Source organism: Leptosomus discolor, chromosome 17 (assembly GCF_034619465.1).
Source record: "Leptosomus discolor isolate bLepDis1 chromosome 17, bLepDis1.hap2, whole genome shotgun sequence".
NCBI lineage: Eukaryota > Metazoa > Chordata > Aves > Leptosomiformes > Leptosomidae > Leptosomus > Leptosomus discolor.
The window spans coordinates 5,801,840-5,815,748 of record NC_141407.1 but is presented as its reverse complement, the minus strand read 5'-3'; the positions used below and the strand labels follow the sequence as shown (position 1 = coordinate 5,815,748).

At 39.6% G+C, this 13,909-nt stretch overlaps 1 protein-coding gene across 1 annotated transcript in view; it reads right to left on the bottom strand.

Annotated features, from left to right (window-relative positions):
• The window catches only part of DHX35 (DEAH-box helicase 35), a 31,130-nt gene that overhangs the window by 4,026 nt on the left and 13,195 nt on the right, over window positions 1–13,909 (bottom strand). Inside the window, exons 12-21 of the mRNA XM_086474618.1 lie at window positions 13,309–13,519; window positions 11,425–11,549; window positions 10,607–10,661; window positions 6,504–6,599; window positions 6,046–6,140; window positions 5,384–5,461; window positions 4,111–4,240; window positions 3,296–3,377; window positions 2,619–2,690; window positions 221–359 (exon numbers count right to left, since the gene is read on the bottom strand). Of these exons, the coding sequence (XP_086330744.1) occupies window positions 221–359; window positions 2,619–2,690; window positions 3,296–3,377; window positions 4,111–4,240; window positions 5,384–5,461; window positions 6,046–6,140; window positions 6,504–6,599; window positions 10,607–10,661; window positions 11,425–11,549; window positions 13,309–13,519 (1,083 nt within the window). The remainder of the gene's footprint in view (window positions 1–220; window positions 360–2,618; window positions 2,691–3,295; window positions 3,378–4,110; window positions 4,241–5,383; window positions 5,462–6,045; window positions 6,141–6,503; window positions 6,600–10,606; window positions 10,662–11,424; window positions 11,550–13,308; window positions 13,520–13,909) is intronic.

Genomic DNA, 13,909 nt, shown 5'->3' with positions numbered 1-13,909 from the left:
AGAGCGATACACTATTTTGTAACTTTGAGATCATGTCTCTTGGCTGGATAATAGGGAAAAACCCCCAAAATTTTCATGCATCAATTTATTATCCTCTTTCTTTCTGTTAAAACTACTACAATGAACAACACTAAATTAATTTTTGTACCATTAAATAGACAACAGCAAAACAAACACTTAAATAGTTCAGATACAAGAGCTGCTAATACAGCAATGGTACCGTTTGGGCTTTATGCCGATTCCGTACCGTTCCTTGCTGGTAAAAATGAGGTGCCAGTTCCAAGAGCCATGCAGATTCAACGGCAGTCACATCTCTCATGTAATATTTAGCAGTCTGTATGACTTCATTGTAGACTACCCTAGAAGAAAGAAAAAGGACAAAAGTGTTTGCTATAAAGCAATGAGGGAGAGCGCCGATTAACAGCATACCTAGACAGTTTCACACGCATGCTGCCAGAGGTACTATTTACAAAGTGGCAAAAGAGTCTTTAAGTTAGAATACAGCCTCTTACCTCTTTCCCTCTGGTTGCTCACAGCACTCTACACTAAGACAACCTTTTGACTGCCATTGAAAAGACCTTCACATAGTACCAGGGCACATGGATGGAAGGTATAAAAGAAAGAATATTTCTTATAATGGGGCCAAGGGGGACTTGTAACAGATGCTTTGGAAGAGAGAATGCAAGTTACTCTGTGATATCATGTGATGTCAAAAGCACCAAAACCCTGGACCCATAAGAAGTAGGGTACGAATCACAGCATGACTATCTGCAGACAAGTAAAATAAGTATTAGAGGAAGAAATCAGCTTTAATGCCTGCCAGAACAGCTCCTGGTAAGAGACTCACAGCCAGCCAGCCACGTGGACTCAATCCCTGCTGCCAACATGGGCAAACCTATTTCTGAAGTCACCCTTCAGTAGGGAAAGCCGTTTTCACCACAGAGGCACAAACCCACACACTGAAGGCTTCAAAACTGTAAGTCATTATCTGCCTTCTATACACAGCAGTGCTGCAAACCCACAAAGTTTGTGTGTCTCATTAATTGGTATTTTGCTCTCAAAAGCAAAGAGGAAAACGTTCAAAATTCTCTAATAACTAATACAACTAAAGAGAAATCTGAGGAAAACAAACAAGAACGAAAACACACTTTATATAGACCTGTAACAGACAGGGAGTTGAAGCCCTCAGTATAGGATGGGTGCCCAGGCAGCAGTAGCACTGAAACTAGGGGTGCTCAGTAAGTTAAACTCCTGTCTTTTAGGATGCCATGAGCCAGCAGCATCTTTAGCCTGGCGGTGGCAATACCACGTGGCCTTGGAAGACAGGTTTGTGCCTGCTCTGCAACACAGGGGTCCAAAGAGATTTAAGTCCAGAATCAGGATTCCCAAAACTCCTCACAAACAGCAAACAGCAGCCTCAGGGGTTTGCCAGTTAAGACTTTCAGCCAGCTGTCTGCAGTTCTGCTTTTCTCTGTGTCTGGAAGTGGCCAAGGCTGGGATGGAAGTTCCACGCTGAGGGCTCATCACCTAAAAGCTGAGCCCTGGAGAAGGTGTGTGCTGGAGCAATGAATTCTTCCAGGACTCTCCACTAGACTTTCTTTCCAGATTAATTTCTTCTCAATTTATTCTTCTTACTGTCTGTCACTCTCCCATAACGTAACCTCTTTCAAGGTTGTTACTTACTGTAAGCTAGAAAATTTCAGTTTACTATTTCAAACAAATTGTGTTTTATTTTTCATAGCAGTGGCAGGAGGTTTAAAAACACCTGGCAAAACACGAGCAAATCAGGCTGGTTTCAGTGGCAAAAATTACTTTAGCTACACTCTGCTCAACTCGGCCCTGAAGAATTGGCACAGTTAAGAACTAGTGAGCTGGACTAATTTTTATTTTGTGAGCCAATGTAATTGACGGCTAAGTGCCAATCAGTTACACTTCTGCAAACCCTGCACAACAGGAGGAGGAGCCCAAATTCAAAGATATCACGGTGACACTGGCCAAGTTTATCCTTCAAAGTCTCAGCAACAGGCAAAGAAGGGCAAGAGCCCAAATACTTCAGGTCGATCATGCTGACCTGGTAGTTAGAAACACATTTCTAATTGTTATCTGAGCGTCTTTGACACACAAATGGAATTGTAATTTCCCAGCTAATATGGAAGTAGAACCACTTCTTTCCTCAATCTGCTAGACAGCCATAACTTCTCTCAGACTTTTTGCACCATGCATTTGACATGTCTGCCCTCTCTTTGCAAGCCATTTGCAACTGCACCTATTCGACAGGACATTTACTGAATAAGCTTATTAAAAGTAAATTAATCCTAGTTCTACCTAGGTACAGAGACCACTTGGAAAGCAATCTGCCTATTAAAAAAGGGTCACCTGACTCTGCTTTCCAGCTTCTGCAGGTTCTTTTGACCGTTATACGTCACACTACTTCCCTGATATGAATACTGCCTACAAAAAGACGCAAAGAAAATACCAATTGAATTCTCTCTGTGGGATCCACAACCTTCCACATCTATGCCCCAACTGATGGACGAAAGTCACTCATGAAAACGTCTGGATGCTGAGAATGTCTTCTTGTAAAGATCACAAAGCAAGTGAAAGCAGCATTAACTTACCAGCGTGGAGGTTTCTCTGCATACAGCACTGAGGTGGGGTGGATATGAAGTTCATGGTCATCACGGATAGTCCTTGAAAGCAAGACACTATTTCAGACCCTGTGTCTATTTATTGCTTACCATTTGGTTCCTTTCATCCCCAGTAAGAATGTTTAATAGAAGGCAACAATGAAAGAGCTGGAGTAAATAATGAAAAACATTTGCATTTAATGAACAGGCTTTCAGATGAAAGCAGCCTTAAATCTTGGCCAAAGGAAGAAAAGATAATGTAATGTCCTAAAAGAGTTCTATCTCCATTAAATGAAAAAGGAATCTTTGAGGGGTTTATTCAGTGCACTGGGAATGCTACAACAGAGACACTGTACTCACTTGTATTACCACAAGCTGCTTACTGTTAGTGACACCTTCCTACTATCAATAACTCTGACTATTTGTATTTGCCAAAGAGAAGAGACAAACATTGAAGCAGTTTGAAGATACAAAACTTCAAATATTTAGTAAATCAAACTCTATGTATTTGTTATTGCAGGTGTCTAGAGAAGCATCTGTGTGTTGACTACGCTTAGATGCATCTGGTCAAAGGAGCTTTTAAACTAAGCAACAGTTATAATGAAGATATTGATTGATAGATAGATAGACAGACAGACAGACAGACAGATAGATAGATAGATATTTACCTATAAGCTCCAGTAGAGTGGAATTTAGCTGCGTTCGCAAAGAATCCAGAAACTATGCATCTCAAAACGGGATCTGGATCACCTGAAGAAAAGAATTTTTATGTAAAATGAGTCAATGGAATGGCAAAAATCCCTAAAATGCCACTTAATCATCTCAAACAACTTTTCACACTGCATCAGGCTTTGACAGCAAAGGCTTGAAGGCAGGCAAACCCTGCAATCTCTTTTGACTTCAATTTCACAGCAAATCAAAATTACTACGTAAAAAAGTACTGTTGCCACCAGTGTCACCATGAAGACAGTTTCACAGTCCTTAAAGCAACCTTGTGTGACAGCTAAGCACAGGTCTGATTTTTCAGAGCAGTTAGAGACAAGTGCTGAGAAGTAGTCGTGGCATCCGTGCACACACAGCACAGCTGGAAATCAGATCCCAGTGACTGTACATCATTCTGACCATACTAGAAAACAGCTTTATGAAAAGTCAAAAGAGGGAATAAGGTGACCTATTTATGACTCTTTTGTAAGTCTGTCCATTAAATATGTAACTAGTGGTGACAATCTCTTGCTGGAAAACTTAACTAATGAAGACTGGACTAAATGTTAATTGTAAAAATGGGCTAAAATGCTCTTCTGCAGTCATTTTTAGGAAAAAAAAATCTGGTTTTAATTAACATTACTTTTAAGCCAGGAAGAAAATATTTCAAATGTTACAAAGAAAGCAGGAAGCAGACTGACAATTTGGAGACTACCTTCAATGTGTATTGGACAACAGGTTAAAAAAAAAAAAAAAAAAAAAAAAAAGAGAGATTTTTCACCTTCGCTGGACTTCTTTGGCACTTTAAAGCGGACGAGAAGCTTTTTCAGCTGCTCTCTTACAACTGAAGCTCTAACAAGCCCTTTGTAGTTCAGAAAGTGTTCCTGACACCACTGAGAGCTCTTGCTGTGCTGTATGGTGAGAAGAATAGAAAAAATTACAATGAAATTTCATCAGCAAAACAAAACACAATCTCTTGGATCATGTAGCCTTGTTCTGTTTGCATTCTGTCTCCTACAACATATTTATGGTGGTTTTCCCTAAAAATTACCTATTTACATAGCAACCAACAAGGGTACGTAACACCAGTAACTATAACATGTTTCAAACAACATTTAAACAGCAGCAGAACAAATGCCACAGGGTATTTTCACACAGATGCGCTTCAGTTCTTCATGTGGTGAAAGAGAAAAGCACCAGTCATTCCATTCTCACACACAAAAGCATCGTATCATAAACTGGTCTGTTTTCAATCTCAAAATGTAAACAGCCTTTTCTGTACACCGTTTTCACTCGTTTTCTCTGTGCAAAGAACTGTATCTCCAGAAGCCAGCACTTACTCAAAGAGCCTCTGCAGTTGGCCATTTCTAAGACAATTAGTCAGATATAAAATTTAAATGGCAAAATTTCAGTTGGTGCCTGACTGATTGCTTTGGGGTTGGGGAGAGGGAAGTCGTCTTTCAAACCCTTGAGTGGCTATACCGCTTCAACTCAACACTGCTGCGAATATATTATTACCAAAGTGCTTTATACACCTCTCCCGAATAGGTATAGCACTTCAAAACCATCAAGTAAAACCTCAACTTACACAGAAGTATTAAGATTGGTGTTGAACCTTAGGGTAAATACATAAGGTCACTGAAAAAGAGGATATGATGATCAATGAGGCAATTGTTTAAAAAAAGACTGCTAGATCTAGATGCAGTTCATAGTCAGCAAAACTCTAAGACATCTATAGAAAAGATGAGAGAAAATGAATTTCATCTGGAATTTGGATACCTGCTTTTCCTAGGCTCTTTCAAAAATGCCAGTCTCTTTGAAAGTACAGTTGTTTATCGATAAGACTTCTGTGCTGTACTCAAACCAAATTCTTTCTATTCCCTGTTTAAAAGAACTACAGAAGGTCTGTGGCAAAATATGACCAGAATATCTTTTAAAAACCAGCCTTATCACTTGGTAAGCCCTCAGCTTTGAGGATGCTTTACCCAGAACTTCCAGAATCAGAACTGAGGACCTCAAGTGTTTCCCTTTCCTGCAAATCCACATACACTTACTTTGACAAAGGCTTCATAAACATTAAGCATAGTGAGATGATCACCTTCTTCCACAGCAAACTTTCTGTGTTGCCTGGCCTGGAGAAGAAGAAATATATTTTTATATGCAGACGGCTTTTTGCAAAGATCATGTCCAATATGCTCAGTTCCCATCATCTCTGTATTTCCTGGTGACTATTGAAATTCTTACCATATAGGGTAGTTCCTCTAGGCAACAGCAATATTTTACTATCCCACCTATATTCAGGAGCACTTCTAAAACTGAAATTGAACCCCCAAAATCCAAGACAGGGATGCATTAAAATTAGGCTACTGGTACCTATTAAGAATTTGCTACATCCTAATACCTTCTTTTTTGTTCCTCTTGAAGGAAGTGGTGTTTGGGGAGGCTTGGCTCTTTTGGCAGCCCTTACACTGACCAATACTGGTTTATAACCTTTCATGTTTCTGGTCCTCAGAAGGAGGCTTTAAACACCAGTAAAGGATTCCAAGGTTCCCCCTGTTATTCAGTTTCTTCTTTTACCTATAACCAACAGGTACAGCTCGAGACTTTGCTTCATTTTCATATAAACTTGTGTCTGTAACAGGTATCAATAAAATACTTGGCAGAAATCCAGAAATGTGGAACTAACAAAAAGAAAATGAGACATAACTGAACTTACAGCCTGAGCTTTTTGATTTGGAGGGATCACAAAAATGTTTTGAATCTGCATCATGGCAGCAATTGTCAAAATCTCCTGGGAGCAGCCAAAATTTCCTGAGGAGTAAGTGCAGAAATTCAGTAAAAGAAATCTTCCATTCAACTTACGCCCATAGAGAATAAAAAGAAAAAGAAGCAGAATTCATTTTTATAGTATATAAAAACAAAATACCTGAACTCCTGATTTTTTTAGTATAACAGTGAATGTTTTTACTGGAAAACTTAAAAGACAAATGCATTAGACTTATTATTTATCCGAGAGGTCCAGGAGTTTAACCAATTCTTTTCACCAAACACCTTACCAAGATGAAGCATACGGTTTGTTTCAAGTTTAGCAAACGTCTAATGCTACACTACAAGAGGCAGTGTCCTCTACTCATCACAAGACTATGAAGAAAATCTGATTATTTTTTTTCCTACCTGATTCCAGAAGCATCTTTGCAAACATAGGATTCAAAGGAAACTCTGCTATTCTCATTCCAAGAGGCTCTGTTAAACGGCAGTGCATATCCAAACCTGCAGCACATTAAGAAATGTAGCTGTGAGACACAGGCAACATAGCACAGAAAGTTTCCTTTAAGAATTTAACATGTACTAAAGAGCAGAATTACGAGATGAAATGTAGCAAATGCACCTATAGGTTGCTGAATGTATATTAAACTAAGCTTAAAGGCACTCCTCAATATCCATTTACTCTCCCATGGGTCACCAGTATTTTTTTTTTCCAAGCATAGGTGAACACACAAGTTTCTTCATTTTGACCAAGATCCTTTGCTACGGCCAACGATTTAGAAAACATGCCGTCAAAGACAATGCAATGGCCAGAGTACTACTTCGCTGTTAGACTTCTGCATCTCCTTTTAAAGTATTTAGCACCACCTTTCATGGGGGAGAATCACAAGCTGACCTGAAGAGACTAAAAAAAAAAGGGCATAATTATGGAACAGGCATAATTGTAGAAATAGGAAGCACTGCTGGGGGGTGTGGAGGGGTGGCAGGGTTTCATTTTTCTGAGTCACAGCTGCTTAGGTCATGAAGAAAAACAATTTCACTTTAATACAACGTAAATTAGAGATGTACAGCTGATGAAGATTCTCCACAGCTTAGTCTGCCTCATGCGTCAGTAACTAAACTGCCAGCCACGTTCCAACTGTAAGGTTTTTACCAGAGACGGCACAGCAGGTAGGCACGACGGCTTGCTTTTGCATTCCCTGTTATCCCTGCGCAAGCCTGCACGCTTACCATTTCAGTTGTACGGCTTCCTACAGTCAAACACCTGCAGTAAGGTTTACCCATGCAAACCACCAGCTCATATTCTAATCCAGAGTGCTATGCTGAAATTTCAGGGAACAATTTCAATGGAAAAGTATCTCCTTTGCAAGAGAACATAATAGAACTAAAAAAAAAAGAATAAAGATTCAGGAAACAATAAGAAGAAAAGAGCTCACTAAGAAAGGCAGCAAAGAGTGCAAATTGAAAGAGAAAATGGCAAGTAAGCCAAGTTGTATGAGGTATGACAAGAAGGCAGAGCACAAGAGAAAAGCTACACGAGGGACTAACAAGAGCCAAATAATAGGACTTTGGGGCAGTGTAGATTGCATAAATAACCACAGCAGAGTGGACTGAGGAAACACATCTGTGGCCCATGCATTATATCAACATCTTCTTTGTCAAACTGTGTGGTGGAAAAAAAGCAGTTATACTTCAGCAATGTTTCACAGAGAAAAGCAAACCCACAAATCATGTCAAGGAATGAGACCTCATATAACTCATGCCAGCATACCTAAAACCTCATATACCTCTATCAGGTGTTTACTTTCCTTTATCATTTGATATGCCATCATCTCACTTATTACGACAATGTAGTAAGTCACTCACCACACCCCTACACTGCTCAACAAAACCTAATAGGCATTTCACATAATGTCACAATATTTTCCTCAGAAACAGTCACAAAAGGCAGCTTATGTGAAATGATGAAGTAAGACATTTAAACAGTCACAGAAACTGTAAAAATTGAAGTATGATAGCTTTCATTTGATCAGTGCAAAAGAAGAAGTTTAAGTGCTACCATAGTTAATAGCTTAGAACATGGTCTTTCATCTACAGAAAGACAACCGCGTTCCCAAGCAGGAAAAAGGAGAAATTACCATCTTTTGAACTTCTACAGGTGCATCAAGCCCAAATCCTTCAGCTTCTGCTGAATCCTACAAATCTCAATGCAATTTTGCACAGATGTGTGTATATATATATGTGTACACATAAGCTTGTGCACAGATGTCTTTGTAGCAGTAAGCCTGAATACACACAAAAGGCCTGCAATGGATACTAGTTTGGAACAGGTAAAAATTTCCTTGACATAATCTTCAAAGGAATCACTGTATCCATATATATATATAGGAAATTGGAAATCTTAGAAAAAGATAACTGCAAAGATTTTTATTGAACATGCTCAGCAGAGATTGTTCAAGTACTGCGGCACTAAAGTTTCAAGTAACAACCATTAGTATGTGATGGGCCGAGGGATTAAAACACTGTTTTAAACTTAGGTAGAGTGGTCATTTCTGATAGGTGACAATTTACAAACAAATGTTCAACAAAACCTTGGATCTGAAATAAAGCTAAACATAAAGCCACTTTTTACCTGCTTATTTACCTCCTAAGTTATGCTTCAAAACAGTAAACTCCAACTGACAACTCAGACTTTCAAAGCAGCAGCAAAGGAGAATGCTGAGAAGAGATACTCCTGATTTAATCAGTTTGCATCACTGTGAAAATAATCAGTCTAAAAACAGCGCTGTGTTTATTCAACAGAACTATCTCAACCTTAAGAGAGCCTACTCTGCAAAAGCTTCTTTGTTGGCACCGCACTAGCACAATGGGGTCCTGACCCCAAAGTGCACACTTGCATGCTGTTACAATGCAAATGATGAAATACATGTTCATACTTGCATAAGGGAAATTTAATCCTTACTGCACCTGCAAACGCTTGGGCAGCTTCACCTCTGCAACTTGTACAAAATCTCCATAATAAACCACTTAAAACCTTAAACTTCAGCAAAAATTGAAGAGCAAATCCGCGTATCACACACATGCACACACTTTTCTTTCCATCTTGAACACCAGCCTCAGCACTTCTCTGCTTTGCTACAAAAGCTGGGCCGCCAAGAGAGTAACAGCTCTGTACTTTTCTGTGAAGCTACCATGAGCGTAGCACTTCTGCCAACACATCAGACAGCTAATCAGTGAGTTTATTGACCTTTCCTCTCCATTTCCCTAGGGTGGTTTTGGCTGTGAATTCATCTTTGCAACATGCTTCTGAGCCACTGGTCCTTGTTCCAAGCTTGAAAAGGTTGCCAAGAACCACGTGCCTCCTTTGCAAGATGAAACTGAATCAGCACAGAGCAAAATCATGGCAAGCAGAGAGTTACAGCTCCATGAGAATAAGGAGAGCAGACTGCCACAAATTACAACACAGCATTTGCAAGTGATGTAAAAACAGCCACAAACGTCTAGAAGCTTCCAAAACTTACACAATCTCCTTCACACTACGCTTTTCCTCATGTTTACATTATGGAGCAAATATTGTTAACTTTGAATTAACTACAAACACTGTGCTAAAGTAAAACAGAGATTCATTTTGATTACTTGTTCTTGCATCAAGTTTCTGTTTTGTTTAAGTTTGTTGCATTCAGAAAGATCAAATAGCTGTCAAAAAACTCAACAACATAACAGTTCTTCCTATAAACAAGATTAGACAGCGTACATTTCACTCCCCACAAGAAAAAGGAATTGAAAACTGTGTACAAAAATATTGCTACAGTGTGATTTGAGCATTATAGGAATCCCACAGCAGCATAATGAATAAAACCAAACCAAACCAAACACATTTAGAATGCTAAGTTATCTCAAGTTGGAAGGGACCCACCCACAAGGATCATCGACTCCAACTCTGAGCTCCTCACAGGACTACGTAAACTAAACCATATGACTAAGAGTGTTGTTCAGACACATTTGAGAACAAGCTGTGATTACTAATTCAAAAAACGTAATAAAAAAAATATTCTATTAAGTAACTAAATAGTAGAAAAGTACTTTGAATTCTGCTCTCAGGGTCTGTTACACTAGCTATTTCTTCTTTTCATTAGAAGTTTCTGTGTACCTGTTCATTTGTCCACAACCAGAAGGTTCAACACTAAAACTAGAGCAGACTCTCCTCACAAGCTGCACACAAACGAGCTCCCATGCACCTGAAAGCACGAAGAGCCAGCAGGCTGTGCGCTGCGACACGGACACGGAGTGTGAGAAACGCAGCTCCAGTTCACCCGGGAGGAAACGTGCTGCTTTAGGAACGATCACGGCTGCATCACGTAGTCACAGCTAATAGACTCAGAACAGTCTGACTTGCTCCAGGTTTGATCTTTGTCTCAGCTGCAGGACCAACACTAACATCAATAGCGCTAGCACTTCTTCTGTTACCCCTGTAACATAGCTATAAATAAAGCAAAGCATAGTATTCTCACCTCCTAAAGCATACAGCAATTCTAAAGCTTGCACCATTGACTGTGCAGGAGGTGGCTGTGAAGAAAAAAAATACGCATTGTTTAAAGTCATCATCATAGAACACACGAGTTTTCACAAAACTTCTTAGATCTTCCTCTTTCACAAAACCCTTAAGTTCTAGCTACCTACTATTCTACTTAGGCAAAATGAAGAAAGAGCTCTGACTCTTCCTCTCGCCCTTCCACTGACCACCAGTGCTGCGAGTCAAACCCCATTTCAACAGGCTGAGCATCATTACTACGGTGCTCTTAAGACCCGAGCATGCTTTGTCCAACAGTGATGCCAGCAGGGATCAGAACAATTACTTAACTTTCTCTTCTAATGCTACCATGAGAGTTTTTCAGATCAATGTGAGTAGCTAGAAACTTCACAGAAACCAAATCTAAAAATTGAAACTGCTATTTTTAACAAGACAGACAAGCACAGGTTTAGTTCTGCAGATACTTTTTTTTTTTTCCCTTTTTCTTCATAAATTCAGTGCAAAGGGACTACAGATACAGTTTTGCAGAATCTCAGAGCTTGTCTGTCTAGGTCTTTCTCAAGAAGAAACACTTCTAACAGCAAACTCAAGAATATAGTCATCGTTTCTAAGTTGTCACACACATGACTTGCACTGGCTGATTCCCAAAAACATACTTTGCTGCCCGATAGTGCACAACGAGTTACGCTTTCCAAATGAAGGGGGTTACTGGTTAATGGTTCTGCGGGTTATCAACAAGTCATCTACGGACCTTTCCTCGCACAAAGGAAAGGACTGACTTTACAGCCTAGGACTCACCGAAAGAAAGGGGAACCTGAGCACATTGTCAATTCCCAAAGCCTTCAGCTGCAAGATGACAGGTGCGAGGTTACTGCGCTGCATCTCGGGAACCGTGGACTTCGGCAGCTTCTCAAAGTCCTCCTCTGTGGTGGAGAAAACAAAGCAATTCGGGACTGAGTTTCAGTTCCCACTCCATGCAGTCAACACGATAGAATCACCCCCATTTCAAGTTAAAATTACCACGTAGGAATACTTAAGGGGTGTTAAAAGAACCCTAACTCAAAGATGACCTTTCTCCAATTACTGCATTTTAAGATCCTTTAGGTTAAATAGAAAATTTGATGGGTTTGGCTACACTGCTGATTCTGTAGTTGACCTACCCATATTTTAATTTGAAATGTTATAAATTCTTCACAGAAATCTGGAAATGCTTTATTTCTCTTGTGTTTAATATTTTTATCAGAAAATAAAAGGCAGGGTGCAACAGTACAAAAAAGCTTGCCTTTTTTTTTTTTTTAAGAAGGGACATGGAAAAGTTCAAAACCAGCATGCTTTCAGTATCAGAACACTATTTTTAGTAACTACTCAAACAACAGGAGGTTTAAAAAGCATATTTAAAATGAAGACTAAGGACTGAAAAATAATTTATTTAACAATGCCTTTTTAAAAGCATGTTCACTTTTAAAAAGTCTAAGTCTGGAAAAATACTTTGCATGAGGTCAAAATCCCCGCACCTTCCATTAACCAACGCTTCTGCAGTAAAGACAAAAGGTACACGCAACCTTATGTTGATCTAAAACTCCAAATAAAGACAATACATTATTTACATTATTTTCACCTGAATTATTTTAGACAACCCTGTTTTATCTCTGCTCTATCTCAGATGTTCCCCAAGAGAAAAACAGTGTACGTTTTTTCTACTTTTGTCCTCTCACTGCACTTTCTTATTTTCTTTTTTTTTTTTCCCTCTTTTAAAATGTTTCTTAAAGCACTCATTAGACCAGCTCTTGAGCACACACAAATAACTTCAGCGTAGTCATGATTTCTCCAGTAAAATACTTAAAAAGCTATGTAAGCTTGGTATATGATGCAGCAGACATTCTCTCCTGATTCTTATTGGACACGTAAATTTATAGAATAAACCATGTCTCCGTTTAACGTGGCAACTGCTGGCAAGCACACACACATTTTGAAAGAATATGCTTGATCTCTGTAAGTCTCAAAGCTCCTGTAAAACTAGAGGGAACCTGAGGCACATGAACAACGGCAGTGCCTAACGGCAATGCCTTTTCTCATTAAACAGCTGAGAACAGACACAGTCGGATGGCGGCTTTCTGAACGCTGGTAGGTGGCCAAAAGATTTACAGTAATTTGTGTAATTTTGTTTATGTAGTTTTTGTACAGCACCAGGGTCATTGATTCAAGGGAAGCATTTGGGGTTGGCACCTATCCTATGAAAAAAGGGACACAAAGAAGTTTTCCCTTGGTTACCTAAAGGATTTACAGAGCCTAAAGGAGACTTTAGTCAGAGAACAGAGCATCATGGCGGGTATTAGAAAGTGAAGCAACTGCTCAGAAACCAAGATCATAAAGAGACAAAATTCTTGGTAGAGTCGCCAGAGCTGCATTAACATTACAGGTTTGCAACTGCTGACAGTCCCGTAGCACCTACCCTGCTCAGTTTGTGCTTCTGTTTCATAAAAGGATTCAGTGTCCAACGCGTAGCACATATGAACAACGTATTTCTAAACAAGCCAGATGGATAATGAAGTGAAATTTCTGTCTCTCACTGAGAGAAAAAAAACACCGCTTTTTTTGTTCTGTATCTAACACTAAAACCACTGTAACACAAAATGCAACTCACACCAGCAAGTTCACTTCCCTAAACGTGGGATTACTGACCTGTATAAAGTCTGTAACATTTTCCGGAGCGGTTCCGTCCTGCACGCCCTGCTCTCTGATTAGCCGAAGCTTTAGATACCGGTACCACCACAAGGCATTCGATGGCTGTTTTGGGGTTATAGGCCCGGAGCTTCACAAAACCACAATCGATTACAAATGCAATTCTGTGAATTGTGATGGAGGTCTCGGCAATGTTGGTGGCTACTATCACCTACAGATACGGACACAATGAGGATAATGCTGTGAACGCCCCAATCTCAACTACACCATCAAGCCTTAGCACCAGTGAACCAGGACTCCCAATACACGCCACTCGAAAGATCTCAGATCTGACAGTAACACACTCTAGGGTAGAAAAAGGGTACAGTACATGCAGCAGAAAGAGCTGTCAGCTTGAAATAAGCTCACTTTTTAGAGCTTCACAACCACTTTCTTACTCAAATTTATTCTCTCTTCATAAAAGAAGAACTTGGCAGTGTTTGCAGAGAAAAATCATTGGCACTGTTTGCAGACAAAATCACTAACTGACCGTATATCAATGTTCTTACATAGCAAACTAAACGTATTTTCTTTCTGCTTCTCAGTTATATTGAACTGTTAC